A 25,422-nucleotide genomic window follows, 5' to 3' on the forward strand; every position below is an offset into this window, starting at 1 on the left:
TTAGTTAGGCTCTTTTTTTTTTTTTTTTTTTAATGCTTCTAATAACATTGCTGCCTATATGTACAAGTGTGAATGAAGAGTATGCAATCTGTAGTCTTTCCCACACTGAGTACACTAACAACAATTAGTAAATAATTAAAGAGTAAGTGGTCATTTTAAAACTTGTTTTTCTTCAAAATTTTTTTACTTTCTAACACTTAAAAAAAATGGGTCTTAAAAGTGCCCTATTAATGTCCAATGCTGTTTCCCACTCTGTCCCACCCATCCAAAACCTGCTACAAATGCTGGATTGAGTTCATATCAAATAATTTAACAGTACCAAGATTTTTCAAATGGAAACAGTGTTACTGACTTCTTCATACTGAATAACAAAATAAGGGTAACTCTGGTCATCATTAAAAATGACAAAAATCTGAGGCTCAAAGAAATTATCCACACAAGAGTCATACAGGTCACTGGTGACACTGCCGGGATTGACGGGAGGAGGTCTTCTCATGCCATGACTACCCATCGTATATCTGCCAGTTAGCACTTTGGCCAGAAACATGAAATGGACTCCTTTGGAGGACTTCTTAGAAAAATTATGAGAGTAGCTTGCCTTCTTTGCAAAATAACTGCCTTGTCCAAACATTGTAGCATGCTTTCCACAGACTCGAGGGTCAAAGTTGTGCTTGCAGATTCCATCTACCACATCCTGGGATGTTCCATGAAATAAGTGCCTCTCATTTATTATTCTGTCACGGCCACACATTTTTCTGTTCATATATTCCTTTTTCCTAATGCAAGAGTGGATAGGGAATTCAGAAGAAAGAAGGTATGCATCAATTTAAAAGGCATGATGTGGTCATAAACTTCCTTATGGTTTCAATGGGGAAGAGATGTTAAAGGGCAAAATGCCATCAGTGATCACATTAAAAGTTTAAGCTTATCATTTCCACTGCAGACAAAAGCCCTTTCTTTTTTTCTCTACCAACTGTTCACATGCTTTCTCTTCCACTTAAAACTAGTTTTCACATTTTACCTTTTCAGAATGCCTTCCTTGTCCAATTTCACCAACCTAATGCCTCTTAATTATGAGATTCCTCAAACCTACATATATTCCTTTTGCACTACATTAATTTGTTTGTTGACTTGAGAGGCAGCCTAGTAGAGTAATTAAGAGCAAGATTTCTAGTGCTAGACTGCTAGGATCCAAATTCTAGCATCTTATTCGCTGTATGTCCTTTGGCAAATTACCAACCTTTCCTATGACTGTTTCCTCTCTGTAAAATGTAGACTGCAGTACTCCACTCCTACTTACAGGTCTGTTATAAGGATTATATGAGAGTTAACATATAAAAACACAAACATATTAATTTCTATGTAAGTCTTTACTATTAGGTTCCACACTTGTCCTTAGCTATATTAAGAAAAGCTCTCTTAAACTTTTCATACTACTGACTCACCTTTTATATTTCTCCCAAAGAAACTGGTTTTGGACTCTCAATATTTGCAAAATTCTATATTTAAATTCAGGCACAGTCTTATGAAAAAGATTGTAAATAATTCGATAACTTTTGTCCTCTGAAGAAACAGGCACTTGGATAAAGTCCTGAGATGGATGCATATAAACCCAAGTTTCAGGGTAAAAGTTTGCTGAGGTGACCCCATCTGGGCAGATGATTTGTGATGATGAGGTTGCTTCGAGAGGTGAAGGAGCCTGCGTGGGAACACCACCAAGTGTCCTAGAAGGAGAAGAAGAAATGTCAATGTCAACCACTCAGAACATTTCACATTAGAATGCACTATAGCAATACCTAATATTATAATCTGTATAGCTTAAAAGCTTGTTTAAAAAACAATATATAAAATGCTATTGATTAAAGACAAAAGAAATCTTAGAACAAAAACTGCCTTTATACAGATATTATTTGCTTCCTCCTGGCCTCCTATTTGTGGGAAAAACTATAGAATATACTGCTGCAAGGTAAGCAAACAAGAACAAATTTATAAATATCTTTTTAAAAAAATGTATTTTATTGATTTTTTACAGAGAGGAAGGGAGAGAGAGAGAGAGAGTTAGAAACATCGATGAGAGAGAAACATCAATCAGCTGCCTCCTGCACACCTCCTACTGGGGATGTGCTCACAACCAAGGTAAATGCCCTTGACCGGAATCGAACTGGGACCCTTGAATCTGTAGGCCAACGCTCTATCCACTGAGCCAAACCAGTCAGGGCTATAAATATCTTTACTTTTTGAATCCTGGACTCCTCTTTTGCCTATATAGTTATAAAGCTTTGTTTCAAGGGAGCAGTGGTAATTTATATGTGTTCTTCCAACTTTGCTGTACTAAATAGGAAACATATCATTATTAACGTCTATGTGGGGTAAGGAGAGCAGAAAAGGGGGGAGAAAAAAGTGAGGCAGTAGAAAAGAGGGAGCTTACAGAGAGAAGGCACAAAATATTAAAAATAAAAACCTTAAACTTTATAATTTTTATAAAAACAAACAAAAATCATAGCATGGGCATTGAAAGCTGACATTTGGAATTTGCTTCCTTTTTCAGTATCACATACAACAACAAAAACCCCCACCAATACTATTCAAATTTTACAACTTTAGGGGTGATGGCTCTAATTACTTTAAGCTCTAGAGACCAGAATGCATATTCTTGAACCTTTAAATTCAGATGAATTTGAAAGATGAATTTAGATAAGCAGCAACTTGCTCAGTTACTTATTCCTGCCTGATTAAATGCTTAAATTCAAATCACATTTCTTGACCATTTTCAAAACAGAGCAAAAAGGAAGAAGCAGAGAGAAAGGAAATCCTGACCCTAAGTCCCAGATTCAGGTTTAGGGTACTGTAACATTCATCAGCATGTAGTGATCACAAGGAAGCAACAAGTCTGCCAAATAGATTAGGAAAGTGAAATTTTCCAAGAGTTTTGCGACACAGAGGTTACAACTGTGGGTGAACATGCATCTAATCTCCAGCACGTATCTCATCCTCCTCCTCCTAATAATCATAGCCACCTTATACTAAGCACATACTATAAACCAGGCATTTTATATATATTATCCCTGTCAAAACCACCCTGCAAGATGGTCTGCTTATCCCTACTTTTCAAATTAAAAAGTTGCTAGCAGAGCCAGCAAAGGCCAGAGACAGGATTTTAATCAAGGTCTACCTAGTTTCTAAGTGCATATGTGAAATATGTAGAAATGAAAAGAGTACATATTTTTCCATTTCCCCCAATATATGCAAACAAGGCTTGAAAGTGATGGATATCAGGATTAGAACTCGGCTCCCACTAACACCACTACCATCACCTCACATAGTCTTTTGCCTTTTAAGAGATGACTTGAGAAGAAGCTAACAATTAATAGAGGGACAACTCCCTTCTTTAATCCCCACCCCTTCAAGCTGTGCCTTGTATTAACCTGCCTCGAACTCCTTGTATCCCCCAGGTGCTTTTAAGTTCAGGGGCAGATTTAAAGGAGTGCTGGTTTCTCCAACTTTTATGACAGAAGGCACAACAGTTCTTGGCATCTGGAGCATTTTCACCAAGCTTTGATAGATCCCTCCAGAACCTGCATTCACTGGTATATATTTCTGGAGAGAGACATCACTGTTTTAATCAGATTCTGAAAAGTCTGTAACTCCTTAAAAGCCATCACAATTCTGGAGGATGGCAGGAAACACAGAATATAAGCTCCTTATCTTTAGCTGTCCCCACTATCCCTGCTCTGCAAAGAGGGTAAATCCAAGCACACCAGGTTTTCCAGTATTCTCAGGGGTTGAAGTTAGCAAGAGGTTTCTGTGTTGAGGGGAGGAGGGTAAGATTCTTCCCAAGCACTCTGCCCAAAACAGGTTTTAGGCTGTCGCAACTCTATTAAAAACGTGGCACTAACAATAGAGGACACTGCTTCTTTTCTTTCTAATACCATTCCTCTCATAACAAAAACACAACAGTTCCATAAAATAGAAGTTTCAAACCTATCTTTTCCTTTTTCAGAGGGGAAAGGGTCTATTATTTACTCATACATACCTGAAGATGTGCCTGTGTAACTAAGTCCCATCCATCCTAGGATATTAAATTAGATCATATATATCTAGTCAGCACCATTCCCATCAACAGATGCTTACTTTTAACAAGCCAACGTCCTAATTGGGCTAAAACATAAAAATGCATATAGACATGTCTGATGGAGTTATACAATCTAGTTGACATGGGTTAAAAATATGTATATTCCAAGCACACTTAGAAATGTGGCTTTATTTTCTGAGAATGCTGACCTTGTAGTCAGCTCATAGGTTTTCCAAAGACATACTGTGCTTTACAGTGCTGCACCAGTCTTCTTTAGGGAGGCAAAGCTGGTGGGTAAGGAACTTGTACTCAAGGACCTCTGATGAATGGATTTTCAGAATCCAAGGTCACCTTTTATCACTCACTTTCACCCTCCCTTGTCATATTTTTGAAAGAGGTTTCCTAACCCAACTTCAGTAATGAACCAAAAACTAATTCATTTTATCCTTTTGGGAGGAGAAGCCAAAGAAACTGTATCAGGTCTTCTCATAACCATGAGGTGATTGCATGGAATAGATGTCTTTTCAGCTGAAATGAACTCACAAACCTCTAAACCTGAGATTTGTTTGCTTTTATGTAACCTCAGCACAAGTATTCTAAGAATATTAAAGAATAAGCTCCTTTTTATCAGTCCCATGAAAAAAGAGCAAGCACAAGGAAAAAAACTTTTTTGTAACTGAGGTGATGGATGTTAACTAAACTTACTGTGGTAATCATTTTGTAATATATACATATGTCAAGTCATTATGCTGTACACCTTACACTTACAGTGTTGTTTGTCGATTATAAATAAAACTGGAAGAAAAAAAAGAGCAGGGAAACCCTCATTTAAAGAGCTAAGTTTGCAGGAAATTCGTGAATTAAGTCAGCCTCCCTCTCCAATCATCTTACTACCTTCCTACTCTGGGCTTTCCCAATTCTTAGGCATCTCTGATTCCCCAATAATTGTGGCTTTTTTGACACCTATGTTTTTCTTTGACCTTTAGTATTTACTAACACTTAACAAACTTTTTTTCTGGCTAAAATCATGATGTTTCAGACTCCGAGAATTAGCTTCTTCAATCAATCAAATAACAGTCTATGGACTAGTAAACAGAAGGCTTAGTACTAAGAAATAGATTTTCTGAAACCTGCTTTTAGAACTACCTCACTCCTCTTTTTCCCCAAGTACCCCTTAGGCCCAGACTCAGTTGGATGGGAATTGAAGGGCTGCATTTACCCATTCTACCCTGGTGAACTTGATGTTTCTCTATTCCTTTCTCACTGACATGTTTGCACAATCTCCGATTTGCTAAGCTTTTACTTTATACCTGATTACCACTGTTCCAGACAACACTAAAATAGGAAATTTTAAAAAGAAAATGGAAGAACTTTGTTCTCTTTAAGCCTAAGTTATAAATAGTAATTCCATATTTGTGGCATTAATTCTACTATTGCTTATATAATAGTTTATACTTTTACAAAACAAGCTTAGGTTTTAAAAGGGGGAGAGGAGGTAGCATTTCATAATTACTTGTCTTAGGATGAAAACAAATTTTCACCATTCTATGAAAGTCCCTCAACAATGTAGCACTTGAATGAGCATTCTTACTCTCACACAGAAGCTACATCTCACTCGACTGGCTCAGCATGCCAAGGCGCTGTTCTCACTAATGAGTTCCACCATCTCACTAGGATGACGATGTGTTCTTAACTACTGGACACTGACATTATTGCCAGCTGTGCTAATGAAATCACAGAAATGGCATTTTTATTAATTTCTAATTTAAAAAACCAGACAAAGTAAAATTTTTCACACTTGGACAAGAAAGAAAGGACACATTTACCCAAGCAAATATATATTTCTAAAATTGGACTTATTACACAGTACTTTTGGATCTTGAGAATTTCATGGATTTTTACTTGTTTCTATTTTGTTTGAATGTTCCCTTTGCAATCTCAGAATTAGAATCATTAAAGTTCCATCATAATGATCTGGGAAAAACACAGTTTGGGCTTGAAATGAAAAAAAAACAACTACTATTAAGAATATAAAAAGAGCATCTTCACCTCAAAGATCAGCAGAAGGGACCAACCAATATTACTCTAACCTCCAAAGTTCATAAAACCAAGTAAATCCAGTATCATTTTAAAAATCAGGCTCTCAATACAGTATATCTGACTAGAGTATATAAAGATTTCCCTTAAGATACTCACTTTCACAGATGGCTATGCAAATGGCAATGTACCCCATCTTTTCACATCTACAAAGATGTGTGAGTGGACTATGTAGAGAGGGAAAGAAGAAATGGCACTTGGGAAAATGAAAGAGCTCACCTATAATTCAGAAGGATAAGTTCAGTCTCAACCTAAAAGTGCCACAAGTAATTTTAGTGAGTATTATAGGAGGATGGGCCTTACTTAGCAAATGAAAATGTAAATTATTTGAAAAGGTGAATTCTTCCCATGCAAATGCATTCCAGGAAGAAGAATGGAGAAAATCACCTTGAAGGTTTCTCCCTACTTGACCTGGTAGTTTATCAGGACTGGGAAGTAGTCCCATAACACAGAAGCGTATCATCAGAAAACTCAATCTTGCATGAAGGCGGCATATGCAAATTTTGCCTTATTCCAGGTACAATTACTTTTAGTTGTGAAAAAATGTTAATTCTACTGTGCTTTCATTTAAAAAATTTAATACAATACTCACTCTTTTAGTGTCGGGTTAACTATATCTTATCTGAATTCTATTTTTTGAAAAATTAAGCCCAAAGAATAACTTAGAATTTCACATTCTAGAGGTAATAACCAAGTTAGTTATTTAATTTTTTTTCTCTTTGGCATACAGTTGTACATTAACGTAAAATCAGAAAAAAATGAGACTTTTCACTGGACACTTACTGTAAATATGGAAGCAATATAAAACAGGAGCGGAAGAGGGGTCTCCTTTTTATTTCTCTCCTGAAAAATGAGTTGTGGAGAATGTAGTGATTGTTCCACATCATAAATCGGACCTCTTTCAGACCCCGAGAGTTGGCTTCTTCAATCAATCGAATCACAGTCTATGGAGTAGTAAACAGAAGGTAAAGAAAAAAAAAAAAAGCAAGTTAATATACAATCACTATGAAATATAAAAACTATTAATGTTACTAAAGCCACACATAGTTAACCTTGCTGTTAATATCAGAAGAGTTTCAATAAAGTAAAGTGAGTCAAATTAATTCCCTTTATACATAGAAATTTTTTTCCTTTCTTTTTTGGAGCAAAGATACAGGGTATAAAGATGATCCCTGTTTAGAAGAACACAGATTTCCACCTTAAGAAACATGTGAGGCCCAGGGAACTACTCTATTCTATTTTGAGGCCTTAACAATGTCCTAAATATTCTTTGTTTCTTTTTCAATTTAGCCTTCTAATTGTTTTACTCAAAAAAAGCTTCATTTTTTAAAAAATTTAGTTTTCTCACTCTGCTAGTGCTTTCAACACTTTCACAATGATTTTTTTTTTGCTCCTGGACACTGGTGGTCCTGCTAGCATGTTTTCTCATTTTAGACAACCTTATTACGACTTTAGGTCTCACAGCACAAACTCTGTGAAGTTGGCCAGGGCCCAGGCCACATGCAGATTTTGGTGCTTTCCCAACCTTCTTGGTATAAAGGTAAACAAACAGTAGGGGTTCAGGACAGTCTAGTTTTGTTAGAAGCTGCATTGTAGGACAGTGTGTCAAACACTGAACTATTCTGAATGCCTGAGGACATCATCCCCGGAAGAGGAAAAGAGATTTTTTATATTTCTTAAGGGAATTTTCAGAAGAGGATTAAAGATGGTAGTGTTCAAATAAGTAAATTCCAAACCTAAAAAATCTTTCAGAGGACAAACGAAGGGACAGTCTAAGTATTCTGAGAATACTTTTTAAATAGCCTCTTGTTCTCTTTGGAAGGTATTAGATACTAGTGATTATTTAAATGAGAGTCAAAATTTTAATTTAATATTGTGTCTTATAGCAATTAAAATACTATGTTTTTTTCTTTAGTTATTGCCTTAAAAGAAAACCTAAGGTAGTTAAGTTAGTTTGCCCTTTTTGTATGCTGGAAATTTGATCAAATTGAAGTCAGATCTTTGGAATGCGAAATTAATCTCTAAAGTCCATTTCAGGGTGTTTAAACTTGACTTGAAATTCTCATTTAGAGGCAAATAAACCATCACCATTTTAAAATTTTGCTTTGTGATAAGCTATTCTTACCATCTTAAACTAAGGATGCATGTGCACATTTGATACAATTTTTAAAAAAAATATTTTATTGATTTTTTACAGAGAGGAAGGGAGAGGGATAGAGAGTTAGAAACATCGATGAGAGAGAAACATTGATCAGCCACCCCCTGCACATCCCCCACTGGGGATGTGTCCGCAACCAAGGCACATGCCCCTGACTGGAATCGAACCTGGGACCCTTCAGTCCGCAGGCTGACGCTCCATCCACTGAGCCAAACCGGACAGGGCCATTTGATACAATTTTAAATGACTAAATGTGCCTGACCACAGCTCAATGAACATTTTCAATACTTCTTTCAGAGGCGTAAGAGTGATTGTTTCCCACTATACTTCTGAAATGCTAAGCACAACACATGATCTAATCACCATGAGCCCAAGAGTCAGATACAACCAAAAGTTACACCAGTACTCACCTCATTAAAATTACTCCAAAAACTGCTCTGAGTCTGAGTACTTACAACTCTAAATACTTTTTCTCCATAATATAAGATACTGGGGAAACATTTTATCTCTCTAATAATAGAGGTATTCTACTTATGGATTCCAGGGATTTAATGGGAAAAAATACATTTTTAGAAAAATCAAGAGAGAAAAGTGTAATTTATACCAACAAGACTGAATTTTATAACCAGAAGCTCTTTGATTTGTAGTTCTGTGTAGTCATAGTTAGAAAGGAAGAACAAAAGAACAATGAAAGACAAAAAAATTTAAATGTACTTTTGGGGATTTAAAAGTCCTTTAAATACCTCAGGATACTCTCTCCATCCAAAGTGGTCCCTACAGAAGAATTTCCAGACTGTGTGGTAAATAGCATTGACATTGCTAGAGGGTGGTGTGGACAGCCTTCGTAGTTGGTCAAATTCAGTTGTTTCATACACATTCATGGCATTCAAATCTGCCCAAAATTCTTGTCCTCTAAAAAGACCCAAGAAAAAAGGATTTGTTAATATTAATACATTTACAAAATAGAAATATTTAAACATCTCATTGGATATTAAAAATAACTAATATAGCATATGTTGTAAATTTTTAAAAGTAGTCTTATTCAGAGTAAAGGGCATTATTGATTGTTTCCTCATTTCCTACACAAAAATCTCCAGGCCATGGAGTTATGGTAGAATTGATTATATTCCACACCATCATTGACCTAAACCAATCAACAGAATCTTACCCTCCCCCCCAGTGGGATGAGCCAAACCCTGGTGTCAGCCAATCAGAGAGTCAGACTCAGGATGACACTGACAAAGAAGACAGAGAAACAAAAGAAACTTCTCTTGTTTTGGTTTGTTGTGTTTTTCAGAGACATCAGTTTACCTAAGACAAGTAGGAATACACAATACTGTCTGATGGGGAGGGGTGGTAATAAAATGACTCCAGGAGGTAATTACTGCTAATCTACACACCATCAATATTACTTTTTATCCTGTGGACGAAAAAAGAGTTGGCAAAACATGAAGAGAAAAATGATTTGATTATGAGGTTTAGCTATGAGATTATTTTTGTCATTTTTGTTATCTGGTCTGCTGCTGCTGTATCAGCACTTTGTAAAACATCTGAATACTGCTGAGGAAAATATCCACTGTATGAATCAGAATCACTTAAGAAATAAATTTTATAAAAGGTGGTCCAATTAAAATATGTTTCTTTTTAAATGGAACTTCATCTAGTGTCTAAAACATCTGAACCATTATTTTCAGTAACTGATAAACAGTTCATTGCTCTTCTTTCTTTTTTTGTATGTTTCAAAATTTTCCTAAGAAAACAAAGTGTTAAATATATCATAAAATAATATCAGAGATGTACTTCCACCCTTTTCCACCACAGATTTCTAAACAGATGTCTATGACACACAGGATACTCTAGATCCAGTGGCACTCAGGAAGACTGGCTCATGTGAAATCCAGATGTCTGGACAGATACGCCCAATAATTATTTCCTTGTTGTAAATTGGGATTTTGAAAAGGGTATTAGTTTTGACCTACGCGTTTTGTTGGTTAGTGTAATACTTCCTAAACTCTGCCCTTAAAAAACATGTTTCAAGGACTGTTACTAGGTATTCTGTGCAAAAAGCATTCTGCAGTCAAATGTTTGAAAAAAAGTGGTTTTATAAAATTAAACAATTTATATATTATGGCCACTCCTCAGTCCCTTTAATATACTAAGGTAGACATTGAAGTACCATGATAAGGACTATAAAGTATTCTTCCAAACCTATGACAATGCTCTCCCTTTCCCCCATGAATACCTGTTAACATCTCTCAATAAACACCCCTGACAAATGTCAGGGAAAGTAAATCTATTTTTCACCCACCATCCCAATATTCATAATTAGTGAATCAGCTTCTATATTAAAAACAAACAAACCACACACACAAAGACTCAAGTCATAAACCCAAATGACAGTGCCATGAAGCACATAACTTGTAAAAAACAGTATGGTCTTTAAAAATTCCCAAAGAGCTTCCAAAATCCTTAATTTCTTGCTCAGAAACAGTACAAACTAGTTAAGACAAGGTCTTAAAAAGAACATATAATTTTAATTATAAAATGAGAATAAGACAATAAAGTGTATTTTAAAATAACATTTGGACACTGCTTTGTTTAAAACAATTATGGTAGCCCTAGCCAGTTGGGTTCAGTGGATAGAGCTTTGGTCCGGGGACCGAAGGGTCCTGGGTTCAATTCCAGTCAAGGGCACATACCTCGGTTGCAGGCTCCCAGCCCTGGTTGGGGGCATATGGGAGGCAACCAATCGGTATGTCTCTCTCACATCATTGTTTGTCTCTCCCTCTCCCTTCCACTCTCTCTAAACATCAATGAAAAAATATCCTTGGGTGAGGATTATTAAAAAAGATTATGGTAAATAGGAATATCCAATCAAAGAGGAAAAAATACTTCTGGGAAATCCTTGAAAAAAAGAGAAAAAACACCGAAAACAAACTCCTTTGCCTAAACACCACATCAACTTGCTGTAAACAGTTTTCACTTAACTTTAGAATAATTTTTTTTTTTTAAATCCTCACCTGAGGGTATGGTTTTTATTGATTTTAGAGAGAGGAAGGGGGGGGGGGAGAGAAACAGTGATGTGAAGAACATCAATTGGTTGCCTCCTATACGCACCCTGACCAGGGATTGAACCCACAACCTGGGTATGTGCCCTTACCAGGAATCGAACCTGTCAACTTGTAGTGTATGGGACAATGCTCCAATCAACTGAGTCACACCGGCCAGGGCTTAACTTTAGGAGAATTTGATGTTATCACAGAGCCAAGAGACTCTTGGCTCTTTTTCCCTCTTAAGATCATTGCCAATTTCTAAATACATTTTCCTGCTTTATGTTTATTTACCAATAACTTTTCCCAATTATGAGTTAATAAATCCTCAGTATTTTTCTAAGGACTTCTTAGAACAGCAGTCATTAGGTTAACATGCATTATAATATACACAGCCAATGCTTTTTGCTATTAAAGTATCAGATTTTATTCTGGACATCATTCTAGCAATTTTTGTTTAAGCCTGTATTACTAAGACTTCATAGATAATGATTTGCATGAGAAAGACATCTAAAACTGCAGCTTTTGCTACATTCTCTGTGCATTTCAGTCCTTTGGCCATTATGAAATTTCTATGACAAATCCTAATTTACTACAACCAAATGTTCCTTGCATTGATGTATCAAAGTACTGTTTTAGCTCTATTTGATTTTTAATATGCTTTTCTAGACTTGACAGAGACAAAACAACAAATCTGAAAAACATTAAATTATCTTTTTATAAGATCAATTTTACCACCTGCTCTCCCATAAACAAGTAATGCTTAAAAACTCCAAAGCCAAGAGGTTTTTTCTCCTCCTCAATCTGCATCAGTACAAATGCGTAAATGTTCAACATTTACCACTCTTCTTTATCAAACCATTGTTTTCTATTACCAGAAAGCAGTTATAAGTCATGTGTGTGATAATAGTGATGGTTGGCTGTTTTAGGCAACACACAAAGAATTAAACAGATGTAGTCCCTGGCTTTCAATGGTTTTGAGAGAAATGAAAAACCAAAGAAGGAGTGCATCTGCCTATTTATATTCATCAGCAGCAAGTACAATCCTGGAATAAGAGGACAAAGAATAGACACACAGAATTATGAGAGAGGAGGTGGTTACTGGCATCCAAAAATGGAAAAGGTTAGGAAAAGTAAGAGACTTTATTAATCCAAGATAACTTTCTGTAAAAGAAAAAAAAGCTAGGAACAATTTAAATAATATGAAATCTTACAAGTAAAGGGTTGTGTGGAAGAGCAACAATAACAAAATGCCAGAGTCAGTGGAAGAAGAGACAGAAAAGACAAACCCTGTGGCATAGTATGAAATGTGACACAAAGGTGGTTTGGGAACATTTTAGAGAGAGAGCTACCTCTGCTGAAAAGGGGGTCAGGAAATATGGTCAAGGGAGGTATCCCAGAGTGGATGAAATGAGAGCCAAATCTGGCCAGCCACCAGGCAGACAATGGGAGGCACGACACCACTTGCACCGTGACATGTGTAGATGCTAACCAAGCAAGGCAGGAGAGACCCAAGAGCATGCAGCACTTGCAGTTCATGTGGGAGGTCAGGGAGTATGTGTGTGTGAGGGGGATGATAAGATAAAAAACTGGATTACAGATAGGTTGGCTGGGGCCAGATAATGAAGAGCTTTGTATTCTGGGTTAAGAGGTTAGGATTTGATTGTGTGGGCAGTAAGAATCACTGGTGGATTTTCAACAAGATTCAGATTGCCTTTTATAAAGGTCACTCCAGCAGCAGTGGTATGGACTGATTTGTTTATTTTTGGAAGGGGAGGGTGGGGAAAGATTGAGGAAGGGTGGAGAAGGCAGTTATTCTGCTTTAATATTTATTATTCTATGCTTAGCCATCTACAGCTATTAGCATTGCTCTTAAGACAAATGATGACAGAAAATGGAGGAGGCAAAGGATGCTCTGAGGGGTACTTAAGAGTTAGAACCTAACTGCATGAAGGATGATTACATGTGGGGCTGAAGGGAGTAGAAAGAGTCCAAGATGTGTCCTATGTTTCTGGTCTGGGTGACTGGTTAACAGTGCCATTAAATGAGATAGGAATTGTAGGAGGTGGAACACATTTAAATGGGAAGATGATGTAAATAAAATATAGAAATCAGACTTTAGCAGAGGTCAATTAAGAATAAGTTTCTGGATCCTACTTCTGTACAGTTTTAACTGGATTGGCAGGAAGCCAATAAGAGTTAACTGGTTTCTACAAGGACAAACCTGTGACCTCAATAACACCTGTTCTAATCAGCTAGACTAACCTGACACAATTAATAGGTCCTTTTATTTTATTACTATGATATAAAATGAAATGTCTCCCCAAACTGAGGGTCATAATGATAGAAGGCTAAAGATCAAATGCAATATGAAGAGAGTGTTAAGGCTCTTCTCTTACAGACTTGAGACAGGCATGACAGATGGGGTATGTTTGCTGCTGCTAAAGAAATTTCACAGGCACACAAAATATAGCTGGCTTTTGATACCTGGCTTTGATGTTTTCAGGAACTCATTTAGCAACGCTGGAATATCTGGCAGCTTATATAACCTTTCAAATATGTTATAAGGTGAAGAGAATCAAAGCCATGGCACATACAATACCAGCATATTTTGTAGAAGCAGAATAATTATTAAACTTCGGAGGACTGGCTATGTACTTTTAATTTTCTGTACTAGAAACAATAATGGTCACTTATTCTGTTATTAAGATTTTTTGCTAACACTGACTCAAATAGCACAAAGCTATTGGAGGAGGCAATAAAAATTACCTATAAATGCTTACATACAAAGCAACATCTTTCAATATTTACCAGAAGTTAAAATTCTATACTTAAATTTTATACTATGACCTAGGGTCTTGGTAACAACTGGGTTTTCCCTTTGTATCCAGAATAGCTGGAGACACAGATATACCTATAAATCAAAATTGGGAGTTTATTATTATGCATATGGCCCGCAGTAATTATGGGTAGGCTACACATCAAATGTTGACTCTCAGTTAAATCTGCCCATATTTAAGGAGACCCTGACCTAATCAAGGCAGGATTGCTGAGGCTTAGATCACTCTGTAAAATAATTAATATCCATCTTGAATCATAGATTTATATTATGGTTCTAAATGCCTCAAAAGATTTTGGGGTAGGTAAAAATATTCCCCACTTTAAGAAACAACTCTTAGAAAGGAACCATCAAAAGGCAAAATTCTGACTGTGTGTGCTGCTCCTTTGGTCCCTTCTGGGACATCTTAGAAATAAGAGAATGCAGTCAGTTAGTGAGTGGCATCTAGAATCACATTTATCTGTGTGAAAAACCCCATGTCTGATTTACAAATTGTTGGATATCTAATCGATGGTCTTACAGTCATTTTAGAAGTGAACACAGTGAAATAATAATGAGGATAAGACAGAAGAAAAATTAAAGGCAGGTAGGTTTACTAAATGAAAGGATGCCCTGTTTTTTGTTTTTTGTTTTATTGTTGTCTTTTTAAAAAAATACGTTTTTATTGATTTAGAGAGGAAGGGAGAGGTAAACAGGGAGAGGAAGAGAGAGATAGAAACATCAATGAAAGAGAATCATTGATTGGCTGCCTCCTACATGCCCCCTACTAGGGGTTGGGTTGTGCCCATGACCGAATCGAACCCAGGACCCGTCAGTCCGCAGGCCAATGCTCTATCCACTGAACCAAACTAGCTAGGACCGTTTTTAAGCTTTTGTATTCTATAGTCTCCAAAAGGATGTGGGAAACTAAACAAACACATAACACAGTTTAATACCATACATTGAAGTCCCCTTATGCAACCACCAAAAGCAAATTACAATATCCACTCGAAGAAAAAATAATCTACTAAAATACTGTTGTTGGGCTTTTTTTGATTTTTATTACAAAACTATGGACCAAAGCAAAAAAAATACAAAAGAACTTTCTAATAATATGTGGATAAGCCTATAATCTTTCATGAATAAAAATTATACTTAAGAGTTCAGAAGACCTCACTGCTATCTATTTATGAAGGCATGGGATTAATTTTGCACCCTGAAGACATCATGGCCCAAAATCCGGGCATTTGCCCTGACTAGAATCGAAAACCGAGACCTCCTGGTTCATAGTTCGGCGCCCAACCACCGAACCATGCCTGCAGGGCAGCTTTAACTTTTATCCAAGTTTAATCACATGTACTGAGACTCCTAAAAGGTAACTTAAGTGAGAAATACTTCTACATGTCTCTGACTACCATTGCCTGATGAAGTGAAACTTAATTTCTGCAAGAATTTGTGATAGAAAGCACACAATAGATTAAAATAATGTGTACTATTCCTTGTGCTACCTTAAATTATGCAGCTGTTGCTTTTTGTGAAGATGAGTAAATATACCTTTGTTAAATATTTTTAAACTGAGGGATTTCTATTTTACCTCAATGTAGACAATACAAAATGTCTGCTGTGTACTCAAAACACAAATACTGATTAATTCAATTTTGTGGATATAGAATTTCACAGTATTTAGAGAGAGCTGAAAAAATTTGTTTATAAAACTTTTCTACATACACATTATAAAATCAGGTGTATATAAATGTTAAAATTGCTTAAAATAACTGTTTTCAAATAAGCTCAAACAATTCAGAACTCACTTATACATAAATGAAATACTAATTATAAATAATTATCATAAAATATATACTCTAACTCCCAATAAGATACAATCTATTAGCTTATTTTATTTCTGGGCTAATTTCTGAAAGGGAAAAATAAGATTTCCTATAGAAAACATATCAAGAGGTTGTTTGTTTGTTTTTGTCTATAGATTTTGTAAACTATGTCTACAAAATCTTTCAACAAGGTTTATACCAGTCAATTTTTCCTAGAGGAAAGGGATTCTACAAAACCAAGTTTCTCTAATATATTTAATTTTATCAAATTTAAGAGTCTACGTAATTTTTTAGTAGCTAATTAACTGTAGAACACTTTACACAATGCTCCTGAGGTGCAGCAACATTTGGACAATCCCAACCTTAGAAAGCAAGTAAGCAAAGTTTCTTCTGTTTCACATACTCTATCCCCATTCAAGGATGTCCTATTTTTTATTATTATTAACTTGGAAGGCAAACCTAGTATTTCTCCTGTGCTTATTTTTATTCTCTCAATGCCTGGAAATGAAAGAGAGAAGCCAGGTGACTGTCAGAAACCAAAGACCAATCACAGCAGGAAATTATTTAGAGTATTTTTTGCCATTTGCCCTCTCTGTCCCCTGATCAGCTGCAGGAGCTGTGAATATCACAGGGTACAGGCAAGATACTGAAAGCACATGTACTTCTGCAAGCAAAGTTCACCCTTGGGCCCCTACCCCAGCCATTCTTCACTGACTATTCAGTGATGGTAAATTTTAGAGCAAAGAAAGTCACCCAAATTCTATGGCTATATGTGAAATGAGAAGGGATAGTTTAAGAATATCTTAATCCAAAAATAAAAATTAATGTAACAAATTCCAGTAAGTGTGGCCTAAATGAAATCTTTTCCAATCATTGTGAGAAGTGCTGTTTCAACACTGACTATTCATAAATCCTTCCTTATGCTCAGAAGCAACAATACCATTTGCATAAAGAATACAAGTTTCCTGAACAAATCTTTCTCAGACAATTTAGTCACAGGGGATTCTAATACACTCTTTACACAACACTTTGTGGCACACAAACTCGAAAATCACTGGTTTCTGTAGCATGTGAAAGGAAACAGTCATTCTGACATTCTCGCTCTCATATGAGCTTACCCTTTCATTGTGATTACCATGCAAAGGTTCTCTACTGGTCAAGTGGGTGTTACCAATAAGTAAATAACATATAGCAGAGAAAGATCACAGAGACAGACACATTTTATTGTCTGAACACTGCAAATAGGAATGCTTAGCTAATTCCCTTCTATGCTTGCTTTAGCAACAGTAACTGACTAGGTCAGCAAGAAAAATTGGAAATTTCAGAATTAGAAATTTATTAATATCATCAACTTCTAAAATTTGAGTTCCTAATCACAGAATCAGTTATATTTAGCACAAAACTGCAAAACTATCTTTTGTACAGAATATATATATATATATCTTTACAAACTACTAAGTTGAATAAGTAGAATTTATTTATTTTACATAAAAACCTTTATTTTCAAAGATTAAAAAATATGTTTCACAACCTACCGCCTGCAATTTCAAATTTCCCTATTAACAAGGAATTAATCTACACTGGAAAGTCAAGGCTTTTAGTTAATGTGTCAGGGATTAGTTTTAACACAGGGTTTTTAAATAGAGGTGAGTTTGTATAGCATAATCCTTAGTCCCTAGAAAGCACTACCATAAATTTATAAGTAGAAAATTTTGTTTTTGTTAAAGAAGTATCTTCATATCTAAAATGTGACTTGTTTGCGCCTAGAAACGGTGAACTATAGGAGTATATTATTCCTTTGCACAGTTTGTTTATGGTGTTACAAAGTACAGTTCAACCCAAAAACCTCAAGCTATTATCTAACAACTACAGGCCTGGTGCACGAATCTGTGCACAGGTGGGGTCCCTAGGCCTGGCTGGTGATCAGGGCCAATCAGGGCCATCTAGCCCAGTCCTGATCGGGGCCTGCTGGCCAGGGGGAGGAATGGGGGGAGGTTGGCTGGCCCGACTGGGGCAGATCAGGGCTGGCCAGCTGGGGGTAGGGACCAGCCAGGGAGAGAGGCTGCAGGAGGTTGACCGGTTGCGGGAGGTTGGCTGTGGGAGTGCACTGACCACCAGGGGCCAGCTCCTGCGTTGAGTGTCTGCTCTCTGGTGGTCAGTGTGCATCACAGCGACTGGGACCAGTCGTTCTGGTCATTCCGGTCGCTCTGTCATAACCGTCGCTTAGGCTTTTATATAGATAGATATCAAAACCAGATGAAATAGAAAATGGTTCAACCCTCAGCACTCTAGTGTCTTCCAATGATTCAAAATCATTCATATTCACCTTAAGACTCCCAGATTTATTTTAGAAGAGAAACTCTACTGCTTTTAACAAAGAGATTTTCTGGCAAAACCTATCCACCCTCATAGAAACTTGGGCCAGAATAATCAAGAGTTATCTTATAACTCGAAATACATTTGTTTTTTCCTCTGGAAAAAAAAAAACACAAAACATATACACATATAGTTAAGTTTTCTTTCCACAAAAATACAACTGCAACTCACAAGCAGGACACTGGTAATTACTAAAGGTTGCTGACTTAGGTTAAGAGCACCTTAGGTCCTAATTTAAACGTGATCAAAATTATTACCATCAGACAAAGGATGAGAATCTGGTTGTCTCAAATGATGGACTAAGAAAGAAGGAAGGCTATGAGAAAACAGTTATAATCTCGAATGGCTGGATTTTAGTAGCATTCCTTGAGTAGTCAAGGTTTGTATGGACTACATACTGCTTTACCCTTTAGAAGTAGCCCCAAATCCAATATAAAACTAAGAATCACTAAGATCAGAGATGCACAGAAGGAACTTATGAATTTATCTTTGCTTTATGGTAAATAGATTTACAGAAAATAGATTTACAGGGACACAGTAGAATTAATCAATCAAAAGTTGCATGGGTTTTTTTGCATGTACACATATGCAGAATAAGGAGTTACTACTTGCTTTTCCCCATTTACTTACAACAAAAAGTAAAAGCTTTATAGTCAACTCAATAAGAAACTGTATAATATCTAATATATTTTTAGGGATTGCCAGATAACCTTATAAGCTATTTACTCCAACTGTCTTTGCTTTTTGCAAAGTTCATTTTCATTACCATAAATACATTAGGAACAGACTGACCTAACCCGAAACTAGGTGACAGGTGCTTTAAAAAGTCCAATCTAGCCCTGGCCGGCTTGGCTCTGTGGTTAGGCAGTGGTTCTCAACCTTCTGGCCCTTTAAATACAGTTCCTCATGTTGTGACCCAACCATAAAATTATTTTCGTTGCTACTTCATAACTGTAATGTTGCTACTGTTATGAATCGTAATGTAAATATCTGATATGCAGGATGGTCTTAGGCAACCCCTGTGAAAGGGTCCTTCGACCGCCAGAGGGGTCGTGACCCACAGGTTGAGAACCACTGGGTTAGAGCATCGCCTCTCATACCAAAGGAGTGCGGGTTCAATTCCTGGTCCAGGGCACAAACCTGAGTTGCCAGTTTGGAGCTCCTATGGAAGGCAACCAACTGATCTCTCTCTCTCTCTCTCTCTCTCTCTCTCTCTCTCTCTCTCTCTCTCTCTCTCTTTCTCTCTCTCTCTCTCTCTCTCTTTCTCTCTCTCTCTCTCTCTCTTCCTCTCTCTCACACACACACACACACACACACACACACACACACATAGATGTTTCTCTCTCAAAAAAATCAATGGGGAAAAAAGCCTAATCTGCTTATTGATAAAACACACACACAGAAAATAAATGAATGATCGCTACTGATTCCCGTGATAGCTCAACAGACCCAGTAACTCCTCTAGATTAGTACAGAAAGAAGCCAATTAGTTTTATTTCATATGTAAATAGCATCATAAAGAGGTACAAAATATAATTCATTAGATTGCTTTATCCTCAAGCACAAGGCACACATTTTGAAAGTCACTTCAAATACAATTATTGCTTATGGAGCTCTCTCTCTCTTTCTCTTAGGCAGGAATTTTAAAAATAAATTCAAATTCATCCAGCTGTGTATATTCAAGAAATACCAAAAAGTCACAAGGCATAGTAAGATTCAGCTGTTCTCATCTCTCCAGTATTATCAATAGCACATAATGAGTTAGTTCATACATCATCACAGCTGTGCAGGCCAGAGCTAACTTGGCTAATTTAACTATTCCAGTAGAGTTCAGTCAGGAGTTGGCTCTATTTTAAATAATCCATTCTGCAAGTCACATAGAAAAGAACATCCTATCCTCTTTATTATCATTAGTATGCAATTCTCCTGTCTTCTTTCACAGAGTTCCTGTGAAGTCATCTTTATTATCCTCTGCACAGATTAAACACACACTTCTAAAAGCAATTAGCAATCGAAATCACTCAAAACTAAGACTATGACAAGACTATAGGCATAAGTCATATCAAGTAAAATTCCCTCTTTTATCAATATGCCTTAATTCCATAAGAGGAGAAAAGAACATTGTCCTCTGAGAAAGATTAACCCTGGAGTTGGGCTTTGCAACTTTCTACTTCACCCTCCCACTCTCCTTCAAAACTTTCAGAATTAGAAATAATCACAGGCTATATTTTCATGTACAGATTAACCCCAAATTAAGGTTTGCAGAATGCCTCTTCTTTATGGTTAATAATAACTATAAGACTTCTGGCACACTTTAAAATGGATGTAATGTGAAAACCAATGGCGATCTTAGTTGCTAATGGGAGATTTGCACATCCTCCACAATTTCAATTATCCTCAAAGGTATTCTACAGTTAGTGAGGCTCTCTTAAAACTACTTAGACTTGCCATTTAGTATCATTTTCTAATAAGGATGAGTGCCTAAACTGTCAGAGACTATGTTTTCTTAATTTAAAACATAACATTCAATGTTGTTTTCTTAACTTCATATTTGGAATTTGGAAATTCTCCAAAGCCCATCCTGTGTGTAAAAGCCTCGGCGTGTAAATACAGGGAGCTCACACATACAACTAGTTTCCAGTTGATGTTGGCAATGAACATCTGCAGATGTACAAAAGCAGTGTGGCAGAAAAGTAGGATTATATAATTTGGGGTGAAGGCAAAATTGGAAAATAATTAAAAATAATTTCATTATAATGAACCAAATAAACATTTATTATTGAAATTCTCTTTATTAAGTGTATTTTTAGTATCTAGGCATCTTGATTAAAGAGGCAGAATGGACTTGTGAATTTATCTAACTCAACTTCCTTTCCAATTTCATTCTTGAGAATAAAATGAACCCTGTAAATCTAATTTGGAAGAATTTTATCTGCACAGCAGACCCAGAACTATTAACTTTCCCCAAGTTCCACACAATGAAGTATTATAGATATAGTATGTAATAATGATTTATCAAGTCATATAAAATACTGAACACAAGTGAGATAATAACTGTCATTCATTTTTCCTGAACCCAAAGACTGCTGGGGTCTGACTTGGACATATACACAGCTGAACACACACTTCCTGGTTATGTGCAATCTGCACAGATAGACCAGCTTTACAGGCCTGACCACAGAGATTAATAGCTTTAGCCAAATAATGTGGTAACCATGTGAACCTGGGCTGCTCCAGCTTGTTTGTGAATCTCTCAGCAAGGCTCAACATGCCGTTATCTGCATCTTGTTGCCAGGAAACACAACATCGCTTTGGAATACAAGGAAAACCAGGTTGCAATGACCACAGGTCAACTTCCCAAAAATCTAATTTTTGACACTTAGTTATCTACAATCTTATAACATTTCTTACTGTAGTCCATGGAGAACCTTCTTCACATTACTAATAATTAACTTTGCTATTTTTATCAGGACAGGACAACTTACTACCATTACCAATGTATTAGCAACAATAATTACAATAATAATTCGCTCATACCTTTCCTCTCAAGTGTCAAATAAACATTACTTCAGTAAAACTGATTTGGAAATCAAGCACTCACTGCAACTACTTTATAACTAATTCAACAATATCCATGTCTATTCTTCAGCAAAGTAATTTTACCGAAGGACAAAATACCCAATATACTGCTGACCTAAGAGTTCCTGGATTCTCTCCATCAAAATACCCATCTTGCCTTGCTGATAATAACAGAACGTAATGTGTTGGACAATAATCCTGACCAATTCAAACAGAGAGAAACTTAATGTACCAGATGCTGAAGTACTCAGCAGACAGGAAATGTGCTTCGTAAGAGTGAAGTGGGAGGCTACTATTCTGCAGTTTCGCAATCTGGAGATGGGAAAGATAGAGTGGCTTTTGGAGTATATAAAATTAATTACCCTTTACATACCAATTAGAATTGCTAGCTCATGGGCAACAGAGATTTTAGACAAAGACTTATTAAAAAGATTTTAAGAGAATGGAAAACATTGTTGTCTTCCAATGCTGGCTTTAAAATATGAAGTTAAAGTATTTAGCTTTATTACAGGATCTAAGAATTTCACTACCCAAGCAAAATAGAATCTTGGATGCATTCTATTATTAAGATAATACATTCATGATCAGGAAAACTACATTATTGATATAATCTTACTTTAATCCCAAGGAGTCTTCTATATAATAATGATGCCTTTAAACTTGGGCCTCATGTTGTTTCTCATCTTGTTCCATACATCCCTCCAAATGTCCCTTTGCATCTCAAAATTCTAGTCTCATAGTTGAGTTGCTAAAAAGACACAGATCTGAGCACTATATGCCTGAACTATTAAAAAGAAACCAGTTATCTAATACTAAATGGGAACAAGAGAAGTTAAAAAAAAAAAAAAAAAAAAAGACCAGGTTTCTGCAATGCCAACAATGCTTTGGCACCATGTTAGAAATACAGAAGTTGAACAACAAGATTAACGGAATTAAACAACTTGGAAATGGTTTACTGCCACCATTTGCTTGTTGACTCTCTTGAAGAGAGTAACCCAACTTATCTGTGAACAAAGACGACTCTCTCAAGGAAGTTTTTCCCCTGGACGTCTAGGACACTCAGGGTCGTTTTCCTCTCTATGGATCATTCCTTTCAGTGCTACACACATCATCAGGCTATTCATTATCTGTGAAGCAGTCAGGATGCCCTCATGGTCTCCCAAATCAGGTAGCATGTACACAAGTGCTCTTTTCCCCTAAGTAATTTGAATATTTACTCTTGGTCATACACAAATAACTATTAACATCACACATTTTAACTCCTTCCATACTACAGGATAAACAACTTAGAAATATAAAGATTAATGTTATTATGCAGCCATTTTTGCACTAGTAACTTTACATGTGGCAACTATCATTTTCTTCTTCACTTTTAAATTCAATTAAAGAATTCAGATATGAAAATTTCAGTTTCCTATCAGTGAATATTGCTTAGATATCCATACTAAAAGAACCAAATTACTTATATGTTAACTGTTTTTATGTAAATGATAAATAAACATATCCTCTACTCACTGTTAAAAGACTCATTTTTTTAAAAAGTATGCTGAATTGCAGAATTTATTTTACTATAAGATAAATAAAATAATAAACTTAATGGCAAAAAGTTTTAAGGAAACTAAAAAACAAATTAATATGCTTGAACAGGATTCATGTTTGGAAGAAACTTCTGAATCATTCACAAAAACAGTTTGTACCATTCAAAATCAAGAGGGCCACAAAAATCTCCGAACAATACTATTTTCCTTTAAAAAGTAGCAGCTACTCAATACGCAAAACTTGAAAATTAGATATATTAGGTATGAGTCTAAGGTTATAAGACTCATCATGGATTTTCTTTCAAAATCAAGTTCTCCCGTATGATTAAAATTGTATTTGATTTACAACATTCAATGTACAGGTAACTTCTGTCATATACATATTGCACAGAGTAACATCTGAATTGTTCAAATCATAAAAACTTTATTGTCTGGTTAGGTAAATAGCCTTCATTCAACCACTATGAAAAATCAGTACAGCACACAGCCAGAAAAATAACAGTGGAAAAAAGAATAAAACCTGTTAGTTATTTAAAAGAAACTACCCTACTAAGCTTTTAACTTCTTTACTTTCTCTATAGTACTTAACAACAGCTTTAAAGAAGTTATAAATACATACCCATACTTCATTCTCATCCTATCATTCTCTGGGTTACAGTAAAATCTTTCCAAGTGCTCCTGGGAATCATTGGATACACTCTGCCACTTTTGGGTAGTTGTCCTCTTGATCTGCCAATGATAGGGCAAGACCGTGTGGTGTTTCAAACAATCCCTGCCATAAATACACATGCCTTGCAAAAAGTCCATGCAAATTTCAATTTCGTTCTCTTGGTGAGTGTGGTACTGTAGCTGGTTCACCAACTCAAATACAAGATCAAGGGAGGCCTCCTCACTTTTGTCCTGAAAGAGCTCGGTACTCAACTTATCACTGGTGTCCAAAATGTACTGAATTGTAAAACTGTTGTCTTGGAAAACCCCTGGAACATAATCCATGACTTTGTCTATGCAGTCAGGACTAACGGGAACATCACTTGAAACTGGGTGCAAAAGGGCAGTCTGGAAGTGCCCTGCTGTAGAATCAGCCACTGTCCCACTAATGGTTTCTGATGGAAAGTTGTGATCCTGGATTGGAATCACTTGTTCTGGAGCATCAGTAGAAGGGCGAGTTTCTGGTATTTGGTCCCCGACATTTGTCCCCTCAGGAATCAGGACAGACATATTGTTTTCTGTTGGTGGACAGGATGTGTTGATTTCCAGGGGTTTTTTCACCATAGGTTCATGTAAGCTGTTCTCATCTGCATCCTGGTTTCTGGATCTAAAAACCCCACCAAGTGAGCCAGATTCTAGCAAAGTGTTTAATATTGGCCTCAAAGACCTCAGGGTTCCAGTTCCCAATCTCTTCTGATCCTTTTTCTTAAAACAAGTCTTCAATGGAGTGATCTTCTCAGAGAGTCTCATTTGGCATGAAAAGTCATCAGGAGGAGAGGGAGGCTGCACTACACAGTCTGGCTCAGGTTCGGTGGTTTCCATTTCCATAATGTGGATTAGCTCCAATTGCTCCTCAGAGTCTAAAATCCTACCAGGAAAGGAAAGAAGATGATCGTTTACAAGCTGACAACAACTGGATACCATTCATTCATCAAAATGTTTAGTTTTTGTCTATAAGTTACTGAAATCACTCCTCTTACATTGTATTTCATCTTTTCAGATTTTATTGAGAAATCAAGGCTCCAAAACAGCCAGGGCTATGCCCACAGAAGGTAAAAGTAAAAGAGAAAGAGTATTTTAGGCACTTGAAATTTATTTGTGGACTTAATATACAATTTGTACTTTTGCTGGGGTATGACTTTTTACTATAAGTCTAGGGTAGAATGGGAGGGGGAGAATGAGGGGTAGAAATAAGTG

The 25,422-nt window shown here is 36.3% G+C and overlaps 1 protein-coding gene across 2 annotated transcripts in view; it reads right to left on the reverse strand.

Moving 5' to 3' along the window:
* LOC118677408 (TCDD inducible poly(ADP-ribose) polymerase) overlaps positions 1 to 25,422 on the reverse strand; it is a 28,360-nt gene continuing 2,938 nt past the window's right edge. For both annotated transcript variants that reach the window (XM_036352520.1, XM_036352521.1), the window contains exons 2-6: positions 24,137 to 25,093; positions 9,071 to 9,239; positions 6,953 to 7,113; positions 1,446 to 1,724; positions 1 to 776 (exon numbers count right to left, since the gene is read on the reverse strand). In XM_036352520.1, the coding sequence (XP_036208413.1) occupies positions 329 to 776; positions 1,446 to 1,724; positions 6,953 to 7,113; positions 9,071 to 9,239; positions 24,137 to 25,053 (1,974 nt within the window). In that variant the 5' untranslated portion in view covers positions 25,054 to 25,093 and the 3' untranslated portion in view covers positions 1 to 328. The remainder of the gene's footprint in view (positions 777 to 1,445; positions 1,725 to 6,952; positions 7,114 to 9,070; positions 9,240 to 24,136; positions 25,094 to 25,422) is intronic.

The sequence above is a fragment of the Myotis myotis genome, unplaced genomic scaffold (genome assembly GCF_014108235.1).
Source record: "Myotis myotis isolate mMyoMyo1 unplaced genomic scaffold, mMyoMyo1.p scaffold_m19_p_2, whole genome shotgun sequence".
Classification (NCBI taxonomy): domain Eukaryota; kingdom Metazoa; phylum Chordata; class Mammalia; order Chiroptera; family Vespertilionidae; genus Myotis; species Myotis myotis.